The 22,675-nt window shown below is 37.9% G+C and overlaps 3 protein-coding genes across 10 annotated transcripts in view; 2 read left to right on the forward strand and 1 right to left on the reverse strand.

The window, feature by feature from the left end:
• eif4enif1 (eukaryotic translation initiation factor 4E nuclear import factor 1) overlaps positions 1–9,887 on the reverse strand; it is a 14,938-nt gene extending 5,051 nt beyond the window's left edge. For 3 of the 5 annotated variants that reach the window (XM_024270890.2, XM_024270888.2, XM_024270887.2), the window contains exons 1-13: positions 9,576–9,887; positions 8,571–8,705; positions 8,422–8,495; positions 6,608–6,735; positions 6,222–6,496; positions 5,845–6,043; positions 5,599–5,762; positions 4,946–5,084; positions 4,623–4,766; positions 3,236–3,504; positions 2,725–2,787; positions 502–682; positions 277–356 (exon numbers count right to left, since the gene is read on the reverse strand). In XM_024270890.2, the coding sequence (XP_024126658.1) occupies positions 277–356; positions 502–682; positions 2,725–2,787; positions 3,236–3,504; positions 4,623–4,766; positions 4,946–5,084; positions 5,599–5,762; positions 5,845–6,043; positions 6,222–6,496; positions 6,608–6,735; positions 8,422–8,495; positions 8,571–8,666 (1,812 nt within the window). In that variant the 5' untranslated portion in view covers positions 8,667–8,705; positions 9,576–9,887. The remainder of the gene's footprint in view (positions 1–276; positions 357–501; positions 683–2,724; positions 2,788–3,235; positions 3,505–4,622; positions 4,767–4,945; positions 5,085–5,598; positions 5,763–5,844; positions 6,044–6,221; positions 6,497–6,607; positions 6,736–8,421; positions 8,496–8,570; positions 8,706–9,575) is intronic. The other 2 variants (XM_024270892.2, XM_024270891.2) reach the window with 1 other exon arrangement.
• Positions 9,888–10,187: 300 nt separating this feature from the next.
• sfi1 (SFI1 centrin binding protein) lies at positions 10,188–22,034 on the forward strand. 2 transcript variants are annotated; one of them, XM_024269623.2, is made up of 29 exons: positions 10,188–10,689; positions 10,764–10,835; positions 10,940–11,050; positions 11,127–11,221; positions 11,294–11,411; positions 11,482–11,584; positions 11,681–11,837; positions 11,913–12,074; positions 12,186–12,256; positions 12,341–12,433; positions 12,526–12,623; positions 14,137–14,203; positions 14,400–14,530; positions 14,616–14,697; positions 14,767–14,945; positions 16,486–16,561; positions 16,729–16,824; positions 16,903–16,979; positions 17,061–17,163; positions 17,244–17,340; positions 17,478–17,638; positions 17,709–17,783; positions 18,790–18,864; positions 18,932–19,108; positions 19,176–19,418; positions 19,487–19,571; positions 19,648–19,750; positions 19,824–19,920; positions 21,473–22,034. In XM_024269623.2, the coding sequence occupies exons 1-29, from the start codon at positions 10,529–10,531 to the stop codon at positions 21,629–21,631; spliced, it is 3,324 nt and encodes a 1,107-aa protein (XP_024125391.1). In that variant the 5' UTR covers positions 10,188–10,528; the 3' UTR covers positions 21,632–22,034. The 2 variants fall into 2 exon arrangements, with proteins under 2 accessions (XP_024125391.1, XP_024125390.1); XM_024269622.2 differs by having other exon boundaries at positions 10,189–10,689; positions 19,642–19,750.
• Positions 21,856–22,675, forward strand: part of zgc:172271 (uncharacterized protein LOC100000381 homolog) — an 11,480-nt gene continuing 10,660 nt past the window's right edge. For 2 of the 3 annotated variants that reach the window (XM_036212079.1, XM_036212080.1), the window contains exon 1: positions 22,092–22,398. In XM_036212079.1, coding sequence (XP_036067972.1) covers positions 22,114–22,398 — 285 coding nt within the window. In that variant the 5' untranslated portion in view covers positions 22,092–22,113. Of the gene's footprint in view, positions 21,981–22,091; positions 22,399–22,675 lie in introns of those variants that run through there. The other variant, XM_024269626.1, reaches the window with a different exon arrangement.

Raw genomic sequence — 22,675 nt, forward strand, 5'->3', positions numbered from 1 at the left:
ATGCAGATGAAATATTAGCTAAACTCCAAAATAGTCTAAAAAACCTTAATAAATGCCAAAATAGCCCAAAAACCTAGCACAATGCTATTATAACTTTCAACTTTACTACAATCTGACTCCATATAACAAAGTAACAACTAATCGACTATTAAATTAGTCGTCGACTATTTTAATAGTGGATTAGTCGACCAAACAGCCTTATACAAGACTCTATAAAATGAGATCCCAATAGTTCTTGTTAAACCTCCAGTAAATGTTAGAAAGCGGAACAGTTACCTGTTGCTGCACAGGACTGATGGACCCGTGTAGATGTGAGAACTGATCTGGTAGAGAGGGCTGAGGGCCGACGCCGAAACCTTTAGACGGGAGAAAACCATCAGTGCTTCAAATAACTTTTTGAAGAGTCAGATCGACTTAGGATATGGTTAAATGGTTAAAAGATGACAATATGTTGAAGACGACGCCTTAAAGGGTTAATTAGACAAGATTCTCTCATTTCACCTGCAGAAGGCGGCAATCTGGTGGGGAAGTAGTCGGGAGACGGTGCCCTCTGTGGAAACAGAGGTGGCGAGGGGCCTTTGTGCAATAGACCTTGTAGGGGGGCAGCAGTCCCTGGAAGGTCAGAGCTGCTCACCAGGCTACTTAAAGGTGGCGAGGGGTCTCTGTGGCCCCCCAGGAGCTCCTGCAAAACAAGAGTACAAAGTTGGAATTCACTTTTCTGCGAGAAAAACTTTCCTTAAAGACACACACTCCAATGACAATTGTTTTTTGTTTTCCTGACGATTAAGGACATTTATTAAGAAAATTACGCTAAAAATATATGAATATTTCTTTATTCAAATTGTTGTAAATCAGGGGCAGATGTAAAAATGCTGTTTGAAAAAGCCACATGCTCCCTGCTCCATTCTGATTAATCCACTTGCAGACAAAGTGATCCTTGTATGCCTTTGTTTTTCTCGTCTGAGCTGGAATATTTACATTAGTTTTAAAGGTGATTGGAGTTGGACTTTAAAGGGTAACCAAACCCTAAAAATCAACTGTTGAGTTCTATAAAAGCAGCTTTTTAAAGTGCCGTCTGTTGGTCATTGCCAAATTTTTGATAAATTAAAATAAACTTGTTTAATTCTTGAAAATGTAATCAAAGATCGTCTGTGTGCTGCCCCCTACAGGTTCAATTGATGTATTACAGTTGAACTTAAGTGACCAGTTAAGTCCCACCTCATTGTGTAATTGTTCCTCAGTCCCACCCCTCTGACAGGATTTTCAAATTTCGGCTGTGGGTGGAGTCAGCCTCTAACGTCCCCGTTTGGTTACCCTTCAACTACTGCATTAATACATAGACATCCTCAAAGACCCTCCAGGATTTTGCGGCAGAATTTTATGATTGTTGTGGCCTAAAACGCTTGATGTTGCGGCAGCTTTAGTGAAAAGTTGCGATGTTTTTTAATAGATATTTTTTCAAAAAGGGCCTAAAAAATGTTGATAATTTAAAAGAAAAACAAACATTCTCCTATTCCAACTCTTTATTGTGACATGTGCATAAGTTACATAAAGAAAACAGTGGAACCTAAAATGAACTTTTGGTCCTCCCTGCTCAAAATATATTCTTGATTTAAACACGATTTAGAATAAAATGACTCTTTGCAAGAAAAATAAGCCAAAGGGAAAAAAAAGGTAGATTGGTCAAAGTTGCAGTAAAGTTGTGTTGAAAATGTAAAGTTACAGGGTGAGTAAATTTTAGGGCTGGGTTGAAAAAAGCAATTAGTCGATTTGAATTGATTTAAGCTTAACAGATCAATAATCGATTCGCAAAAAATTTAAATCGATTTAGCACGTAAAGCTAAAGTCCGCTAGCTTGATGCTAACGTTCAATAGAATTTCCCATAGGACGGCCAATGCTAACGTTCGGTCGACCAAAAAAAATACATTGCTGACTAAATCAACATCTTTATTTACTTACAGGCATTCATTTTACAAACTCTTTTAAGGAAATAATTTTAAAGTAACCATTTGTGGTCTAAAACTTCATTTTCTCCCTCATACTGTTTTCTTCTGGAATAAAGTGTACTTCTACAGAGCGATCGCCACCTAGTGGCCAAACTGAAATTTCCTCCAGAAGCAGAACAATGTTTACAATGTTAATGATCTGAACATTTTTGTTAGAACTTCTTTAGAGAATCGATGTAACACTGTTTGATATTAACAATCTCATTATTTCACTGATACATTTTACAATATGTGAACTGTATCAGATTAATATAAATATATTCAGATTAAATAGATTCTTAATGCATTTCTAAACAAATGACAAAAAAAAAGGAATCGAATCGATTCATGCTCTTGTGAATCGAGTAGTTTCTGGAAATTACAACCGATACTCAGCCCTAGTAAATTTGAGTTAATAGTTGCAAACGCAACATTGTGAAATCTTGGATGGATTGATCCTTTTTAGTTCTTACACAAGAGGTTTTGACGAGCGTTTCCGTGAGCTCTTTTTGGTTACAAACCTGCATATAAAAATAAGTCATAAGGCCTTAACAGAAATTGTGTAAAAATTTGTATAGCTACCTTCTAAATTTACCCTTCGAAAAATCTTTAAAAAGACAAAAACAAAAACAAAACAACAACAAAAATAGACAATGCCATTCAGATTTCCGTTTTCGTCACGCAGTCCACCAAACGCAGCTGTGAGCGAGTGCTTGAGAAGATGACTCATATCTGTACCTGAAATATGTTTTTCTGCTGCTGGGGATCAGACCGCGGCATCACAGCTTGCTCTGCTGGTTTCTGCATTTTTAAAAGAGAAAAAAAAAAGGTAAATATTTCCCCTAAAACTTAATTCCTTCACAGCAAGCAGTTCTCCCACCAATGAATCAGTTGTGAGCAGCCCCCGTACTCACCACTACTCGGTTTATTTTAATGTAAAAAACAAAAGCTGACACCAAAACACAGCAAACGTATATGGAGCATGCAAGGTCAGAGTCCATCATGCAAGCCGCAGTGATAAAAAGCTAGCAATGATGCTACATTCAATAGCCAGTAACATGATCCTCAGTTTTTAAGGAATTTGAGTTAATATCAGGATCACTGTCAAACAAACAGATTTTAAAATCTCAAGCAAACCTGCTGCACAAATTTATGCCCACCATCTTTAAATCAGTTTTTACAAGACATTTATTTTCTATGCTTATGTCATGGTGAGGAGAGGGGGCACAGAAAGGTCAGATATACTTACACTGTTTGTATTGGGTCTGGGGTGACTTGGCAGAGTTCCACTTGCCTTCATGCTGCTGACCAGTTTGTTGAAGGCCGACATGTCAGTGTCGCGCGAGCGCGGCCGGCTGCTGGGGCCGCCGGTTAAAGCTTCCTCTAAATGCTCCGCCATGAAGGGCGTGCCGTTTCCCTGCACCGGAGACGCCTTATGCACGTGCGTTTCTGAGGTCAGCTTCATTCCCTTCATGTCTCCTTCCACATCCTCCAGCGACAAAACCACTCCAGAGTTAGCTGGTTAAAGGAGAGAAAGAAACGTTTCAGCAAACGAAAGGATAGAATGTGATTCAGAAAAATGTCAATTTTCTATTTTCGTGGCTAGAAAAATAAAAGGGCAAAAGGTTTTTGAGATGCGACTTGATGGTTTAGACGGGTTCAAAAGTTAGAGAGGATACTAAAGTTGAATCACACAATACCTGTAGATCAGGGGAGACAAACTCAATCACACAGGGGGCCAAATTAGCTGAAAATGCTGAAATTGATAGCTAAAAACACTGAAGCTAATAGCAGAAAACGCTGAAGTTGACAGCTGAAAATTCTGAAGCTGACAGCCAGCTAGAGTATTAGCTAAATGCCAAATTAGCAGAAAAAAAGCTAGCATGTAGCTGAAAAAAAATAGCTAAACTTAAAAATATCCTAAAAACTACCAAAAAAAAGCCTAAATTAGCCAAAACAGCTAGCATGTAGCTGAAATATTAGCTAAACATCAAAATAGCCTAAAAAAATCTTAGTAAAAGTCAAATTAGTCCAAAAAAGCTAGCAGAATGTCAATTTTTAAAACTAACTTTTTAACATAACTATGAATAAAAAGGCAGGAATATTATTCTAGAATAAATCAACTTAAATCTTAAATAACTTTCAATATTTCACTCTCCATAAAAATGTATTTTGTCAAAATTAAACAAGTTAGAAATAAGTGCAAGATAACATCGGTCCATTAATAACAATAAAATAAAATGATCTGGAGGGCCGGATCTGGCCCCCGGGCCTTGACTTTGACACATGATGTAGACTTTCAACTAGAGTCGAATCATTTGTTCAGACTCAAAGCTTATTCCTCATTTTTTGTATATTAATAAAATAATTTTCACAAGAATAAAACATGTTTTTACATTTTTGTCAAATAGGCAAAGTTATATTTTTTCTTTTCAACCCCTTAATGCTAATTAATGGAAATATGCATTGAACCACTTCAGCTTTAAAATTACCTTAATTTGGCATCTACTTCAAAACAAAAATGTACTTTTTTTATTTTAATCATAGCTGAAATAAATGTAGGCATCAAGTGGTCACATGTGCACAACTTCATACAGACAAACATGTTTTTGACATCTGATTTGATGGACACTCACTGCTTTCTCGTAGCCGAGCCTTGTTGACGGATAAGGTAGACAGGAGAGGTTTCAGGTCTATTTTGGCCTTTTGCAGCAGCTCCAGTATGTCCACCTTTTCTTTGGACTCCGACGGCTGAATGGGTGTGAAGTATGACGCAGGACCTTGACAGAGAGATGTGGAAACGGGTTCAAAATCTCAGACTTCAGAACATCCAAGATTAAGCAGAGGACGAGATTGTGAAGGACAATGACGCTCTCACTGTAGTATCTTTGGGTTTTTATCATTTTTTACACAAACCAAATCACAAAAAAAGAAATAAATCAGAACATTAATCACTTACGCCCGAGTTTTTCCAACTCCTCGTGGGGGGTGGACCTCAAACTGCTAGAGTGACTGCCTGATGGGCTTAAACTACTGGAAAACCACTGACTGAAGCGACTCGCTGACACGGGGCCCTCCCCCAAAACATCCTCTATCATCTGAAAGACAAAAGCTTGTGAGGGACACTGCTAAAAAAATGTGCAGAGAAGAATAAAATAAAATCCAGAAACTTACTTTTAAAAAGTTTTACACTGATTTGCACATAAAGTGCCAGAAGATTCGAGCCAATAACATTAAATATGTACCGTGTTGCTGTTTGGTGACATATTGATTTATTTTTTTAAAAACCCCTGGTTGTCTTAACTCTTCATTCTAACAATGATGGGCATAAATTTGGATAAAGCATTTCCGTTAAGTGACGATACCCACCACTGAAGACTAAGGTGACACCAAACCAGTGCAGTAGTGTCATTCTCTGAGCATACACAGCGCACACAAAAAATAAATATCAGTGATTAATAACAATTTAATCTAAACTGCTGCAGCAGTCAACTCAAAAAACGATATTAGAAAACTGATACAGTCCTGATAAAGTAGTTTGACCCGTTCAGACGTCTGTGCTCCTCTGTGTATTAGAACAGAAATGAGAATAACGACATCCTCAGTACTTACAGAGGCCAGTCCTGGCATAGTTTTCTCCAGATTGAAAAATTCATTGAAGTCAAAGTCTCTGCTGGACTGGTCTGGAAGAACATCAGGGTGTGGAACCTCCTGATCAGCTGTAGACGGTAAACTCACATCTTGGTCCTCAACTAATCCACCATTAACATCCACGTCTGGAAGAAACGAAAAGAAGAAACGTCAATATAAGTTTGGCTGCAATTACGGTTTTCTTCAAAACTGTAAAAAACGACATGCCTTCTTTGATTGGCTCGGCCCGCTTCCTCGATCTCTTGGACTTGCGTTTATCATCTTCCAGGATCTTGTCATCAAATCCTGTGAGTTCAATGGTTTCAGACTGGCTGGTGGGACCGCCCGAGAACCACTCGGGCTCCTCCTCAACGTACGAGTCATTTCTTCTCCTCTCACTAAACACACGTTTGTCACCATAATCTCTCTGAAATAAAAAAAAGGGGTAAATGTGGACGGAATAATAAGAGGAGTCCTTTACAAATATGTCACATTTAAGACTTGACACGACTCAAAAACGTCACAGAAAAAACCTTCGCTTTTTTAAACAATATTTCATAGTTTCAAGGATGTTTGTGGGGAAAAAAATATCAAAGAAAACCAACCCTGAATCTTTTATCTTTAAAGTCTCTCTCTCGCTCTCTGTCCTTCTCTACTCGGGCTTCTCTCTCAAAAACCCGCGCTGGGATTATGCGGCCACTGCCGATCCTGCGGGGTCCTCCGAGGCGCAGGGTCTCGTTTTCCTTGTTTTCAAGAGGACTGGTTGGGCGCCGGACGTGAGCGGCAGGGAGAGCGTTGCCTTGACATCCACTTCCAAAACTACGCCGCTGTGGACTCAGTACGACGTCCAAGTCGTCCTCCTTCAACCTTTCACGGGGATCTTCATTGAAAAATGCGAGATAAAAAAAATAACGTTTAATCAGATTTTTCATTGAAACTTTGCAGTCATCATGACTGTCTTGTAGTGTTCCTGCAGTATACATAACTGTACCTGGGATTCTTCGCTTTAGAGGAACTCTCTCATCCATGTAGTCCTTCTTAAAACCTTCCACCGGAGAGCTCCGCTCTGAAGTTGGGTACAGTGAGGCATGCCACTTTTCTGGGTCCCAGACTCCATCACTGAAGAACATTTTTTAAGGGGAGGCAAGAAAAGAAAAGCCGCTGAACGGTTAATATTGTAGGGCTGAGTTAAAAAAAAAAAATCTGTAATGTTGATCTTAAATTGACTTATCAAATCAATGTAACCTGAAAGCTACAATATTGGTTTTAGTATTTTGGGAATACATGCCAACACTAAAATTTGACCCAAAAAAACTCAGTAAAGACTGTTAAGGTGCATTCAAGCCGAACGTGATTGACGCAACGAATTTGTGTGTCCCGCCCCTCTTCCATCGCACAACAAATTTGCTGCTCGTCACCTGTCGAAAAATGTGTTTCTGAGCTTGACGCTGTGGCTGCATGTGGGAGGAGCTACAAGCAAATGCGTTTAGGTTGATCGCTATAAGGAACGGGGTCTGTGGATATCTCATTTAGAATGATTATTTATTTTTTATAGGTTTGTTTATGGTAAATTATTTATTCTACAAAAACATTGGTAACCATGTCTTCATGTTTGGGTTTATATGATTATTATTAAAAGATTTTCCCAGTACAGGGGGCTGTGTCTGTATGACAGCCGCTTCCGCTGTGTTTCTGTGTCTCTGCGGCTGAGCTTGAAGGCTTCCTGTCTCGCATTAACCCGAGGGGGGAAAAAAAATAAATAAAGGGACCTTTTCATCAGGTTAAGGAAAAACATGGAAGTTCAAGACAAAAATGCTTGCTTAGGATTCGTTTTGTACCCGCTGATCGAGTCACTGACAAAGTCACGTGCCCAAAGCAGAGTTCCTGATTGGCTGATGCGACGCAGCGACCTGTCAAACTTCAGATATTTATATTTTGGCTGTGTCGCCCAATTCACGCCTGGTCATTCAACTGCTGGCAGACCTTCACGCGGTACTTTAGATCACCTCATGTCACGTCTGTTCCATTGACTTGACATTGAAACTGGCCGCCTCTGACGCGCAAACCGCTTGAATACACCTTCTTTAGAGACAAAAGGTAAAAGCTGCTGTCCTAATTTTGGTCACCACATGTCAGAATGATACATTCATAAAGCAAAGTTGTCATAGCATTAAGACAACATGGTAGAGCTGGGGGGCAGTAACAGTGGTTTGAACAGCCATCTTATCAACTAGTTTGATAGATTCAACTTCCTGTCAGAGTTGAGAATCATTGTATCCATAGACAAGAGGCACATTGATTCCAATGGTAAAAAAAAAAAAAAAAAGCTACAAGTCTATTAGTGTCAACATAAAAATATCCATTAAGCGTTGAACAATATTGAGCTAAAAACTAAATTTAGAGTTGTGAAGGATTTTTAATTTGTCACTTTCTTTTAAAAGAATCATACACTTTAAAGGGGAAAAACTGTTCATCCTATTGCTTGTTTTATTGCTGCTCATGCATGTCAAAGGTAATGTTTACAGGGAGCGTCTAGAGGTGAAGCTCACTTATTAAAGCCGTGGCAAATTGTCTTATCCACTTTCAACGAGAGCTTTAAAGCTACTGCTAAATTAGGGGGAAATGCTGGGAAAGTGCAGCCAAGATGAGAAGCTTTCTGCATCTCAAACTACAACATAACTGAACTAAAGCTGCCACTATCAAATGTAGGTTGATAGAAACTGGCAGAAGAGGTTAAAAAAATCTAGCACCAATAGTAACCCTTAAAAAGGAAAAGAAAGATATTTCACAAAGGGATGGTCTTACCTGTCATATTTCTCTGAGAGACAATCAGGCCTTTGATTGGAGATTGGAAGCTCTTTTATCCTAAGAAGCTCTTCCTGTACACAAGTGGTTGTGTTAGAAAGAAAACTGTGTGGAATAAACATGAAGATTTAGCTGAAGGTCCTCATCACCTTTGTGTATCTGAAGGGAGATGCAGCCTGTGGTTGTTGCTTGGATTCACCTGTGGGTTCACTTTCATTTTTCTGTTCACAAGCATCTTTGTCCATGATGCAGACAAATCGGTTCCAGGTCAACTATGATTAGTCCTGTTGAAAAACAAATGCAACATTTTAAATTCTGTTTGGTGTCACTTTGAGGCTACAAAAACATTGCAATAAATAAATAAAAATTGGTCAACTTATTGACATTAAATTAGCTTTAGAATCAGACGATTCTTTTTGCAAGAAAAAAAGAGCATTTAAAGAAACTTGTTTGGGGAAAATATCAAACAGTACACAGAGGGAATTTGTCAATTTTAAAATTGACTTTTTTTTTTAGAGCTTTGTAGGCACAAACATTTTTGTTTTTTTTTACCTCCTACTCCTTTGCTTAGTAATTATAGTAGAATTTAAAATTATATTACTTTGTGAATTGTTTAGTTGATTTTTTATTCCTGCTAATTAGCTTCAGGGTAATGTCTGCTGTATGATTGTTTTAGACTTGTTACATGTTTTGTTTATTGTTGAGCTTGTTAACGTTTTACTTAAATTAAAGCTTAAATGTAATTTAAGCACTTTGTGGCTCAAATTTATCATTTAAAATAGATATAAAGTGGGGGGAAAAACTGAATCAGGTTTACTTACTTAACATTGAACAAACACTCAAACGGAACAGAGGTGCTAATTAGTGGCTTAATTGAAACCATCCTGACACCAGAAGTAGCAATTACAATGCATCGCGAAATGATTGTGACAATTGTCAATTGTAGAAGCCACCTGATGAGCACCAAATATTGACTAGAGTAGTATTTTTCCATCAGCTATTTACCCCAACATTGATGGTCTATAGAACAACAATAAACACAGCTTGGTTAATGGTTACCCGAGTTGAAATATCAACCCCTCAACTAGTAGTAAAAATGTGAATCAACAGAAATTTGACAAAAGCATTTAGGAAAATACAAATAAATGACTCACTCGGTTTAAATGATGCGTGAAATACTGCCGAACAGCTGCACTTCACGTTAGTTAGCAAGTTAGCCTAGCACCTTTCGCTAGCTAACTAGCTGGGTAATGGGGATAATTCCCACCCCGCAAACAACAAATCATAAGCCGGTCAAGTTTTCCAGAGAGCTAAATTGTTACAGACTATGGCAGAGTGAATCAAAATAGTATTTCTAGTCCAAATAATTGATCGGGTCACAAAGAAACTCTGTAATCACAAATTATTGTTTGCTCTTTCTCTTGTTTCTTAGTCATAGCAGCGAATTTCCTACAATCACCGCTTTAAGAAGGTCCTGAGAGAGATTAGAGGGTGCCCGTCGCGCCTTTAAAGAATTTACATTTTTGCTACTCAAAGTGCCAGGAAAGTATTGCTCTTCTTATTTAAATTTTATATATAAATAACACATGTTTATTAATCAATATAATTGTCTGTATTCATTGTGATTTTTTTAGTTGATGAAAAAAACAACTTAATGCATTTGATCCGGCATTAAATAGGATACCTAATTATTTCTTTAGGGTATGCTTGATTTTTTTCCCCTCAATTTTGATCACGGAGAAGTCTTGTCATAAACTGCTGTCTCCACCCCTGTGTGCGGTTTAGCATATTGTTTAGTACTACTCCAAAAAATGAGGACCCAATGTGACTATGTACTGAACAAAATACGTTTTAAAATCTATTTTTAAGAGAAGTTTAATAAGTTTGAGTTAAAAGTGCAGCAGAATAGAGTTTATATAAAGAAAAGTGTAATTTATGGCTACATTTTTTAGATGTTCAGACGTCTTATATTTGAGTCTTGCCGCTGGATGTTACCGTTAAAAAGTGTTGTGGTCACGTGACAAAAAAGTAAAGTTGTACAATTTTAAATTTTGTACTGGTAGGCGATGTGATTTCCATTACTTTTTAGTTGAGTTACGATGCAAATATGCAAAATAATTCCGTCAGAAATGTAAACGCAGGGCTACGAACAGTTAAAGTCAGCGGTGAAACAAAACAAGCAGGTAAAGCTCCAAACAACAGGAGGTTTCTTTACAGAGTTGGATATAACTGGAACAAAGGTGGAAGGCTCAAGGAACTAAGAATCAGGTACTGGGAGCTTTAGTTGACCTCATATGATGTTACCATTGTAATTATTGAGTTTTATATCTATACAATTTCAGGCATTTGGCAAGAAAGTTTCTAAACATATGGAAACGCAACACTTTTGGCCAAATTCTCCCCCAACAAGTCAGGTAATGTGTCACACTTTATTGCAAGTTTAGTTTGGATATTGGAAGTTGTTTAAATCTGGTCGGCCTTGCCATCGCCTTACTTGATTTTTACCTATATATTATAGGTTGCACTACAAACGTGGACTACTAAAACGAGCTTTGAAGGCATGGAAAGATGAGTGGTGGATCTCCAGAAGGGAATGGATCTTTACTGTGCAAGCAGAGTGTCACTACAGGTAACTCAAAGACATGTTTGTGCTATTAAACTTCAAATTGAGAGTTGTTTATGAATGCAAGGCTTGTTTTTTTAAGGTACTACTTGTACATTTGGACATTTCGCCACTGGAGAAAATCAGCATCGTTGAGAAAGGAGAAAAAGGAAAAAGCTCAAAAAGCGCAGTTATCGGGTACACTTTTATTCAAATGTTACTCTGTAAAAATCTCTGGTGTTATTTAACCACTTTGGTTTTTTTAATCAGCGGACAGGCAGTTAATGCATTCAGTTTGGAGCAGATGGAGAGCGTTCATAGAGGTGATGAGAATGCATTGCCAAAATGTAGATTCAGCTGTTGAGCAGAAGAGGCTCTCAACCATGCAGTAAGATATACAAACACACAAATGTTTAAATATATGAATATTGCTGGTTTTAGCTGCTGTGTTTTTGCAGCTCACTGTGGAGTTTGTGGCAGACTAGACTACAGAAACAGCAAGATCTCAAGATGCTAGAGAAGCAAGTGTTGAAACGGAGAGCAAGGACTTCACAAAGCAAAGTGAGAACGGATTCACTGAATTATCTGGTGAAGGCGTTTTATGTGACGTTTAGCCATTTTCATGATCATTTCTTTTTTTGTTTGTTTGTTTTGCAGGCTTGGCTTCTTTGGAAAAAGATGCACAGATTTGCACTCTACCAGAGGAAGAAAGAAGAGAAAGCCAATCTTTATGCCATTCAAAGACTGAAGAGAAAATCCATGTGTCTCTGGACAAGTTACACATCGTTTCGCCAAACCAAGAAAATCTCCCAAGGTTTTTATGCTTCTTTTTTATTTGTTTTAAATGCAAAATCTGAGTTTCTTTCTTATCTGTGATTGTATTTTCTAGCTGTGGCTCAGCACGCTCATCGTCTGTACTTGCTGAGGAAGTCCTGGCATAAATGGATTAATGCACTGAGCATCAAACGGAGGGACGAGATCCACATGGAAGCTGCAAGTCTGTGGGCTGTCCGACGCACTCAGCGTAGAACCATAGCGCTCTGGAAAGCTTGTATCCTATACATTAAACTATCAATTTCTATGTCTGGATAAAGATATTTGAATTAATTTGAGCAGTGTACAATATCATGCACGTGTTGCTGATTCTTAAGCTCTTCTGAAGATGTGATGCTCTGCAGGGACAAAGCAGAAAGAAAAGATTTAGCGACTCGACATTTCCAGAATCATTTACTGGTAAATTAAATAAATATGTGAAGGAGATGACTGAAATATCAAATGTCTTTTTTCTGATCTGACCACAACATGTTTCCGCTCCAGAGTGCCGGTCTGCAGGGTTTTTCTCTCAACGTCAAGCGGAAAAAAGATCATCGACTGAACAAAAACATGGCTGTGCAGCACCGTCAGCAAAGAGTAACCGATAAGCAATAAATGCACCAAATATTAGTGTCAACAGCTTTTAATAATTGTAAAAATGCTCAAGTGACGGATGTGTTTTTCTGCAGCTGATAATCAAGTACTGGAGACTGTGGAATGACCGAGTGGAGGAAGCTGAAGATCGGAGTTTTCAATCACAAACTGCGATAGCAGTCGGCAAATACAGGTTTATTTTTACACTTCTCATTATTGGGATGTGGATTGTTTGGCCTAAAACGGTATAAAACCCGAGGTTCTGGAGCCACATTTGGAGCCTTTTTATCCCTCCATCGTGGCTCCTTGGTTTAGAAGAAAAATGGCAACAGTTAGAATAAATAATAGGTTTGTTAGTAAAGTTTCTTCATTCAATTTTAGATTTTTTAACCGACATTTGGAAACTCATTGCTGACGATACACTAAACCAAGGATAGTAAAAGATCTGATCTAATTTCAGAGCGATTTATTGTTAGAACAAATTCAAACTATGTGTTTGGATCTTATTTGACACAGAATGTGTTTTATTTTGAAAGGAACTTGTATGTGCTGCTGTCAAAAATAATATGTTACAAATTTAACACTTTCAAAATTCAATTATTGTATTTATAAGATACATTTTATAAACAAATGGCCTCAAAAACATAATTAACGTGTATTTTTTATCAACATTGAGGTACGACTTTTGCTGGGGTTTGATTGGGAAAAAACGGAACCAATCGATTTTGGTTGCAGACTCCTGATCTAGAAGCTTTTTCTGTGGAAAAGGACAGTCTGTAAGCCTGCACAAATATCTGATGTGAATCTTTTCTTGTAGAGAGGGATTATCTTTAGTTCCATTCTCACTGGTACCATGAAGACGAATCTGATCCTTACTGATGGAGATGCTGCTTGAAACATGAATGTGCTGATACAATCACAATTCAGGGACTAATTCTTTGTTCTTTACATGTCAATTTTATTTTCTTTTTCTAAGTTTCTGGCAACCATCAAGGAGAAATCTATGAGTACAAGAAATCAAACCACAGAGGCTGATTTTAAAATTTGAATAAGTTAGTTGTGATGGAAAAGAATCTCTAATTCAGGGGTATTAAACTCAAACGCATAAGGGGCCAAAACTCAAAACACACCTTAGGTTGTGAGCCAAATGGGATTAACATTTATTGAACACTCTAAAACTAAATTTTTAAAACTTTAAAACCATAACTTCTTAACAAAATTATGAACTAGATATATAGCATTACCTGTGATAATGCTAGTATGAACGCTGTAAGCTGAATTTGGCCACTGAAGATGCCAAAACTGATATATAAAACGCTGAAGTTCATAGCTGAAAATGCTGAAGCTAATATCTGAAAAGGCTGAAGCTGATAGGCAGCTAAAATATTAGCTAAATGCCAAATTAGCTTAAAATACAAACAAACAAAAAAAAAACTTAGGTTAGCCAAAACAGCTAGCATGTAGCTGAAAAATAGCTAAACTTCAATATAACTTAAAAAATGGCAAAAAAAGACTGAATTAGCCAAAACAGCTAGCGTGTAAATATTAGCCTAACTCCAAAAGTGTCTAAAAAAAACCTTTAAAAAAACTGGATCCGGCCCCTCGGGCCTCAACTTTGACACATGTGCTCTAATTCATAACTGAGAACGATCGAATCCCAGGTTTTCCATTCCTGACCGTCACAAAAGATATTTTTCTCATTTCAGAGCCTTTCTTTTAAGGAGCCGTTTCCATCACTGGATAGGAAAACTTGTTGAAAACAGACGCATGCAGGTACGTAGAACTCCTGTGAGCTGAAAAAATACTTTTGACTTATGTTCTATATCACTCGAAACACAATTTCATTCTGTAAAAACTTTATGTAAAGGCCAGTGTGGCTTTTCTTTTGCTGCTCTCCTCCTCATTCTGCAAGTTGGTTGTGAGACCAGGTGAAGGATGAGGCATTTATTTATTTATTTATTTTTTACAGAAACTGGAGCTTGATGCAGAAGTGTGGTTTGCTGAGCGCATGTTACCTCGCTGTTTGAGCTCTTGGTTGGAGTTCACTCAGCAGAGACGGCTTTGCAAACAGAGAAAACACAAAGCTGAGACCTATAATCGGTAAGTAATCTTTCCTAATTTCCATAAATTTATAGTTGCAGGTGACTTCTTAACCATATAAGCTGAAACTTAGATTTTTTTACAGACAACGCCTTTGTACCTGGGTGTTTTACAGCTGGTTGGCAAAGACAGAGCAGCGACAGGAGGAGGCGCTCTCTGAGAGGATGGTAAAACCCGCTTTATGATGTAACTATAGTAAAATGTTGTGCACCAGCTAACAAACACTTTGCTTTCAGGCGATTCCTTATCAGGAGAGATGCCACCTGCTGAGGACGTGGAAAAGATGGAGAGAACGCACACGAGAGAAGGTCAAAGAAGCAGCCAAACAGGAGGCCTCGCGGCGTCTGCACGCTCACAGACTTCTGCACAAGATGATGATGCAGTGGAAGGACAACAGCGCTGAGATACGAGAGCGGTAACGACGTTCAGCCATGCTGAGAACCACCTGGGCTCTCAATCAGCAGCGTTGGATCATGAATACATCTTTTTTTTTAACCACTCTTTTTTATTCTAAACTTTACATTCCACTCTGCATATACAATAAAATACAATCTGCATTCAACAGTATTTTATACAACACTTTCACTTATTGACTGTTATATTTACAGTCATAGTTATGACATTCTTGTTGTGCATTTAACATGTCACAATGATGATGAAGCCTACTCTACTCTACGTTTGGGTGTTATTGTATAATACCTTCAATCCTTCTCAGCTTTTTACCTCGGTGTACGGTTTTACCGACACTAATTAAGAACTTGGCGAGCATTACCTAAGTAGTATTACCAAACTGCTGGATTTGCCTAAACTGTACAAAACAGAATTCCAAACACAATTATTAAAACAACATGAAATGGTTGAATTCAATGTTTTTATTTTAAAGTAATGCAACAAAAATTTTGTAAAAGTAAATGTAAAATGTGAAAATTGAAACCACAATAAGTGCAACTGAGCATAGAATCTGCTTTTAGGTACTAAATTCAATGTATTTACTTTTAAATAATCTCTTTAATAAGTCAGTTTTTTTCATGATGGTATTGAAAATAATACAGTTTCTATTAGTGCTGCCACAAACGATTATTTTAATAGTCGGCTAGTCAATAATTATTTTTTTACGATTAGTCGACTAATCGGGTCATGCATAGAGTGGATGTAAAACACGCATCTTAACCATCATTAGCTTTAAACTACCTAAAAACTAGATATATAGCATTACCTGCGCTAATGCTAGTGTGAATGCTAGCTGGGATGCTCTAAGCTGAATTTGGCTACTGAAGATGCTGAAATTTATAGCTAAAAACACTGAAGTTGATAGCTGATAGCCAGCTAAAATATTAGCCAAATGCCAAATTAGCCTAAAAAAATAGGAAAAAAGCCTAAGTTAGCCAAAACTGCTAGCATGCAGCTGAAATATTAGCTGAACTCCAAAACAGCTTAAAAAATGAACATTTTAGATGAGCCAAAACAGCTAGCATATAGCTGAAATATTAGCTAAACTCCAAATTAGCCTAAAAAAATGAAAAATCATAAATTAGCCAAAACAGCTAGCATGTAGCTTAAATATTAGCTAAACACCAAAATAGCGTAGCTGCCTCTGAAAATAAACATCGGTTTTATATCTTTAAAAAAGGTCATACTAAAACATAAAGTCATTACTTAAATTTAAATGTAAACTTCTGTGCTTAACCCACGTGAAGAAATGTTTCTCTGTTTTTACAGGGTTTGGCAAACCATACTTTTGCATGAGTCAAGCTGAGATTTATAAACACCTTTTCCCTTTTTTTTATAGTCATGTACACAATAAAACTACAGTGTGCAGTGGAAATATGCTCCTTTTAGGTTGCATACATTTGGGCAGATATCTGGTGGATTTCTGTTGTCTAGGACTAAACATTGTGATTTGAAGGAAGTTTTATATTTTGTTTTAACACAATTTCTTATGAATTTATTTCTAGAAGAAACCGAGAGCTGCAGCTCTGTCTACGGAGAGACATGAACTGTTTGCGAGTTTCTGTGGAAAAATGGAAAAAGGTGCTTTTATTTTCTTTTTTGCCTCAATATGAACGCTTGAAAAATTTACGTTTTTGATCTAAATGTGAAAAATGACCGCAAATTAACTTGTTAATAGCTTGAACTGTTCAGCTACACTTTCTTATTTTCCTCCTTTTGTCTGTCTGTCGCTCTCGTCTCGTCTTCAGTTTGTTCAGATCCAAAGAGCGAGGAAAAGCAGGCTGAAGGAGATTCACTATCATCATGAAGTAAAGCTGCTCAAACACTTTTTTATGGCTTGGAAGGTGAATAATTATGATGATTAGCTTCAGGAGTCTTGATTTATTTGATTGGAGTAACACAGTACTCTGCTGGATTTACAGAAACATTACCTGCAGATATCTCAGATCGTTGAACTTTCGAAGGAGCATTTCAGGCAGCAGACTCACCGTTTTCTCAGGTAGTTGTTTCTTCATCCTAACAAAGTTGACCCTATATGTCATAAACTGCAGGATTTTCACTCTCAGTCTTGCATTTGCAGAGAAGTTTTCGTTGTGTGGTGGGAGAAAGCCTCCCTCCTGGTGGAGACCAGAGCTGCAGAGCGGCAAGCAGAGAAGCACTTCAAGAATGTTCTTCGGCTGAAGGTTTGATGTGCATTCTTTTTGCGCTTATGGGTTTTATCTGAGCCTCTGATGACTTTTTTTTTTTTATTTGTCTATTGAAGGTGTTTGTTGCCTGGAGAGAAGCAGCAGCACATGCAGTGTCTAAGCGTCACCAGCAGGGGGAGATGGTCAGCAAAGCTCAGTGTTCCATTAATCAAAGTAAATGTTCATTATAGCACTCTCAATAGTTTTTTTGTTTAAATATATGTAAAAATAAAATGTATTTTTGTTTAAAAAATAAAATACAAGAACACCAAGTAGTGAAAGTTCCTCCCTCCCCATATTGTTGTGTGTAGATCGACTGCTGCGCTCCTTCAGACAGTGGAGGAAACGAACGAGGGATGCTCGCAGAGAGAGGGCGAGCATGGAAAAAGCTAAACGCCACCATAACTCCACAACCCTTTCCAAAGCGATGGGAATGTGGAAGACGCATCAGTCACAGCTCAGGAAGAAAAAGGTTCTTTTATTCTTGGAACATCAATAAAAGTATACAGAATTCCTGAATGTTTTTTTTCTCTTTCCTAAAGGTCATGAAACGACAAGGAAATCTGTTGCTGAGATTGAAGCTGTACCAGACGTACTTTGAACTGTGGAAAACAAAGGTTTGTCTCATGTTAAATGTTAAATTCAGAGTTTGAAACGCACTGCAGTTTGTCCTCCCTCTCTCTTCTTTTCCATTCAGTCCAACAAAAATAATATAAATCTAACCAATATAAATAAAGTTTAGCCTAAATTGCAAAAGGACCTTGTAAAAATATACGCCTTGTGTCAGAAAACATAAACATTAAAATCCCTCCAACACAAGAGGCCTTCAGCTAAAGTAAAAAAAAACGACAAAAAATGAATAAAATGAACATCAGTTTTCATCAAGTTGAACAAAATCTTTTATTCTTCAGAAACCATCGTATGACTGCAGGAATTAAATGTGAGGTTCCTCAAGGATCCATACTTGGACCTATTTTTTCCTCCTATGATTGAAATGTTGCCTCGTTTTTGTCAAAGTATAAAGACTCTTTGGTGCAAAAAAATATCGGAAATTCAGTCCCTACAGATTTACAATTTCCTTTTTGGCTAAAATTGGGAACTAAGCATGGATTTAAATGAATGAATTAAAAAAACAGGGGCCTAAAAACAAAAGATTATGTGAAAGTAAAAATGAGGTTTTTCCATCAGACTGGAATAATGCAAAGCCCTGACTTTGAGTTTCTCTGATTTTAGCACACTTTCTGTTTTTTGTCAGTTGCTTGGTTTCACTGCTAAAAGATTGATCCATTTAGTTCTAAATCAGGATTTGACGTTAATTTATTACTTTAATTTACAACTAAAACCAATTAATTTGGTCGTAAAATGGAAATAGTGACATATAGTTTAACAAAAAATGAACTTTTATGTTTACATTCACAATTTCTTACATTTAAAAATCAATTGAAAGCAATTCATTAACATTAAAGTTCAATTTTAAAAGTAAAGATTTAATTTTTATTTTTTATCTTAGCACAACGTCTATGAGTTTTTGTGACTTCTCATTTCTATTTTGGTTTATTGTTGATCATTTTAGTTGTGTCCTTTACATTTTTCTTCTAAACAGTTTGTGGTTTTTGCTCACAGCTGCAGCGCAGACGGAACGAGGCGAAGCAGACGGAGAGAGCCCTCTGGCACTGGTCTCTCACTCTGCAGGCTAAGGTAACTCTCCTCTGGCTGAAATCTACACATCTTTGAACCTAAATTCTGCTCCATAAACCTGCTGCAGGTGTTGTCTGAATGGAGGCTGCTGGCCTCAGAGCAGCGCAGCAGGCGAGACGAGTCGGTCAAAGCTGCTCAGATCTACAGAGACCAGCTGCTGAGGGAGGGCGTGGCGTGCATCCTCACGTACGCAGCGCACATGAGTGACCTCACCACCAGCCTGACGCACTTCCACCAAAAACAAGTGAGTAACTTCAAATCCTTCCTGCGTTTGTTCCGCCGTTCTCATCAGCTCTACTTGTGTCCTGCAGAAGATTCAGGATCTCCATAAAGTTGTTAGACGTTGTGCTATGAGGTGGAAGCAGCGCGCCCTCTCCAAACCCCCGAAGGAGAAAAACGTCCAACCAGTGAAAAAGAGCGTGACTTTCTGTCTGACTGAACGCACCAGCATCATTTCATCTGATATAACCGACCACGCAGCTGAGGATGAACGTGACGTCCAACATCAGGACCTCCTCCTTCCTCCGTCTGCTTTCATGATCCCAAAGAACACGGTAATCCTGACACAGGAGCTTCCCTTCATGCTGAAGCCTCGGCTGAGATGGTTTTTCTCTTCTTCTAGTTGGGGAACCTCAGCAGCTCTGATGCTCTGATGCCTCTTCATCAGTTCAACTCTCCAATAACGAGTCTCTCATCCACTCATCCAGGTACGGCACCTGCTTTCCTTCTGTCTTTGTGAGTTTTGATCATTTGTTTCATTTTAAACGTATTTTTAAGAAACAGCACAGGCGAGTGAACCGGATAAAGATGCTTCCACCCTGACGAGAGAGCTCCTCCACATCCAGCTGGACATGAAGAGCTTCCAGCAAAGCAGGAAACAGCTGCGGTGAAAATCCTCCTTTCTTTCATGAGCGTGTCTCTGCTGGGACTCGAGTCTGATGGCGTCTCTGCGTTCACAGGGCGTGGCGGAAGCTGAGGGAGGTTTTACAGAGCTGGCTGCAGATGAGCGGAGGTGAAGACGAAGAGAAAGAGGCCGTCTCTGAAGAGCTGAAGGAGGTAAGAATGATAGCGACGTCAGAAAAGTGAAAGCAGCACATCGGCTAATTAGGGGCGAACGGATCACGGATAATCCGTGATCTGCTGCACACCTCAAGATGCTTAAAATCAATTGTTTGTCCACATCAAATGCAATTGGCATAAGATTCATATACTGTAGAGCTGCCACGATTAGTCGACTATTAAAATAGTCAATTACTAATTTACGGTAATAGTCGACTACTCGTTACTTTATATTATATAGAGTCAGAGTGTAGTAAAGTTGAAAGTCATGATTTGATTTTGTTAGCTTTCTGGACTATTTTGGCATTTATCAAGGTTTTTTAGGCTATTTTTGGAGTTTAGTTAATATTTCATCTACATGCTAGCTGTTTGGCTAACTTAAGCTTTTTTTTTTTTTTTTTTTTCTTACTTTTTTAGGCTGTTTTGGAATCTAGCTAATAATTCAGCTACATGTTAGCTGTTTTGGCTAATTTAGGATTTTTTCAGTTTTTTTGGCTAATTTGGAGTTTAGCTAATATTTAATCTGCATGCTAGCTATTTTGGCTAATTAAGGCCTTTTTTATTTTTTTAATTAATTTGGCATTCAATTAATATTTGGCTAATTGAGGCTTTTTGAAGGTTTTAGGTTATTTTGGAGTTTAGCTAATATTTACACACCATCTGTTTTGGCTTTTTTCAATTTTGTTAGGCTATTGTGAAGTTTAGCAAATTGTTTAGCTACATGCTATCTTTTTTTTGTTTCGTTTTATTGATTAATTTGGCATTTAGCTAATGTTTTAGCTGACTATCATCTTCAGCCTTTTAAGCTATTAGCTTAAGCATTTTTAGCTATCAATTTCAGCCTCTTCAGCTATCGTCACTAGCATCTTTAGTGGCCAAATTCACGTACCGTCAGGATAGACAGTACGGCAAGCCAAAAGTGTCAAAAATCGCCATGAAAAACAGGCATGGCAATGCTTCACCTCCATATGTACTATGGATAATAATAATAATTTGAAATATTTATATGTTCCTACAGTTAGTTTCAATACTTCAAGTAATGCCAAAAAATATTGAAAGTTTGATTTTAACTTTTTATTTAAGATTTAATATTTTGGACTTTGGGTGGGGGGTGGGGTTAAGGGTTACATGTTTTTACAGTTAAGTTAATATTAAAGTTCAAAGATGTGTGAGTGTATATTTATGCTTTGAAGTACTTTATATATATTTTCTCAAACATGTTTTAAAGCTTTTCAAAAAAGTAATTTTAGGCTTTCATCTACTTGTTTTTTCCTTTCCATTTTCTTTTTACTGATCTGAAAAAGAATCCGTTTTATAATCCGTTACACCCCTACTGCTAATGTGTTACCATGGTAACTTGGATTCCTGTTAGTGATGCCATCATTTGATAAAGCTTTTAATTTCTAAAGTAAAGACTTTTGTGATAAAATAAAATATTTTATGCATCTGTCCAATGAAACAAACAGCTGAGGTGTGAGCAGGTGCTGCTCAAACCGCTTCTGTTTAAAAAATAAAATAAAATAAAAAAAAACGTTTCTGTTTTTGACAGCTGGAAGAGCGCATCGACAGACGTTCCACTGAGCTGGAAAAACAGAAGCCGGCGATGCTCCTCTATGCTCAGAGAATCCAGCAGTTGCAGTCCGCCCTCTGCGCCTCAGGAGTTTCGATTCTTCATGAATCGAACGTTGAAGACCATCGCGTCACATGACTCCAGCATTTGTTTCTCTTTTTTCGCTTTCCTCGTCGTTTCTGTTAATCTGAAAGTCTGTCTTTAGATGTGGGAAAGCGTGTGTGCCTGCACCTCTATCTCAAACGGTGGATGCAGATGGTGAATAATATCTTCCATATGTGTGCATAAAGTGACTCGACTGTTTTCAGAGAATTTGCTCTTGCGCAATAAGGTTTTCCTCCTTTTTTTTCTCGTTTGTACGATACTTTTTGGGAAAACTTGAGATCTCAGACTTCTCTGCTGCACGCCTTTCATTCATGGCAGTTCAAAATGCAAGGACTTTACTCTTCTTTTCTGGTTTTTATCCTTTGTGTCAGCTGCATTGGGGGTAAGTGTTGTTATTGGAGTTTCTAAATAAAGAGGTGATGTATTTTTTTTTAAATGACCCATTCAACCCTTTAACTCAGGAGCTCCTGTGTTTGTGTTCTTTGATTTAATGTAACTTTTCAACCATTAACACGATGATTCTAGTAGATTCTGAAGGAGAAAAGCGGCATACGCCGCTTTTCTCCTTCAGAATCTACTGGAATCATCGTGTTGAGGGTCACGGTTGGACTGTTCATCCTCCTCTTCCCATGGCAGCAAAGAAAATCCGATGGTGCACCGTCTCCACTCCCGAACAGAAGAAGTGTGCAGAGCTGGCCAAAGCTCTGGTGGCGGTGCTGCCTCCAGCCGCTGTCACAGCCTTTGCCAGACTCTCGTGCATTCGGGCTTCCAGCACCGCCGAATGCATCAACAGAATCAAGGTGAGCAGGTCCTCAACCTGCAGACACAGTAAGAACAATATCAATGATTTTAGATACTTTAATTCAAATATATACAGTTTGGCAAAAAGGTATTTAGTCAGCCACCAATTGTGCAAGTTATCCCACTTAAAAAGATGAAGGAGGGCTGAAACAAAGTATTGAGTTGAACTTTTGTTATTGACCAAATACCATAATTTACAAATAAATTCTTTAACCCTTCCGCTCTCCTTAGTTTGTTTACATTAAAAGTGGGGTCATCTGGACCCCCCAAGACAGT

Source organism: Oryzias melastigma, linkage group LG5 (assembly GCF_002922805.2).
Source record: "Oryzias melastigma strain HK-1 linkage group LG5, ASM292280v2, whole genome shotgun sequence".
NCBI classification, from domain to species: domain Eukaryota; kingdom Metazoa; phylum Chordata; class Actinopteri; order Beloniformes; family Adrianichthyidae; genus Oryzias; species Oryzias melastigma.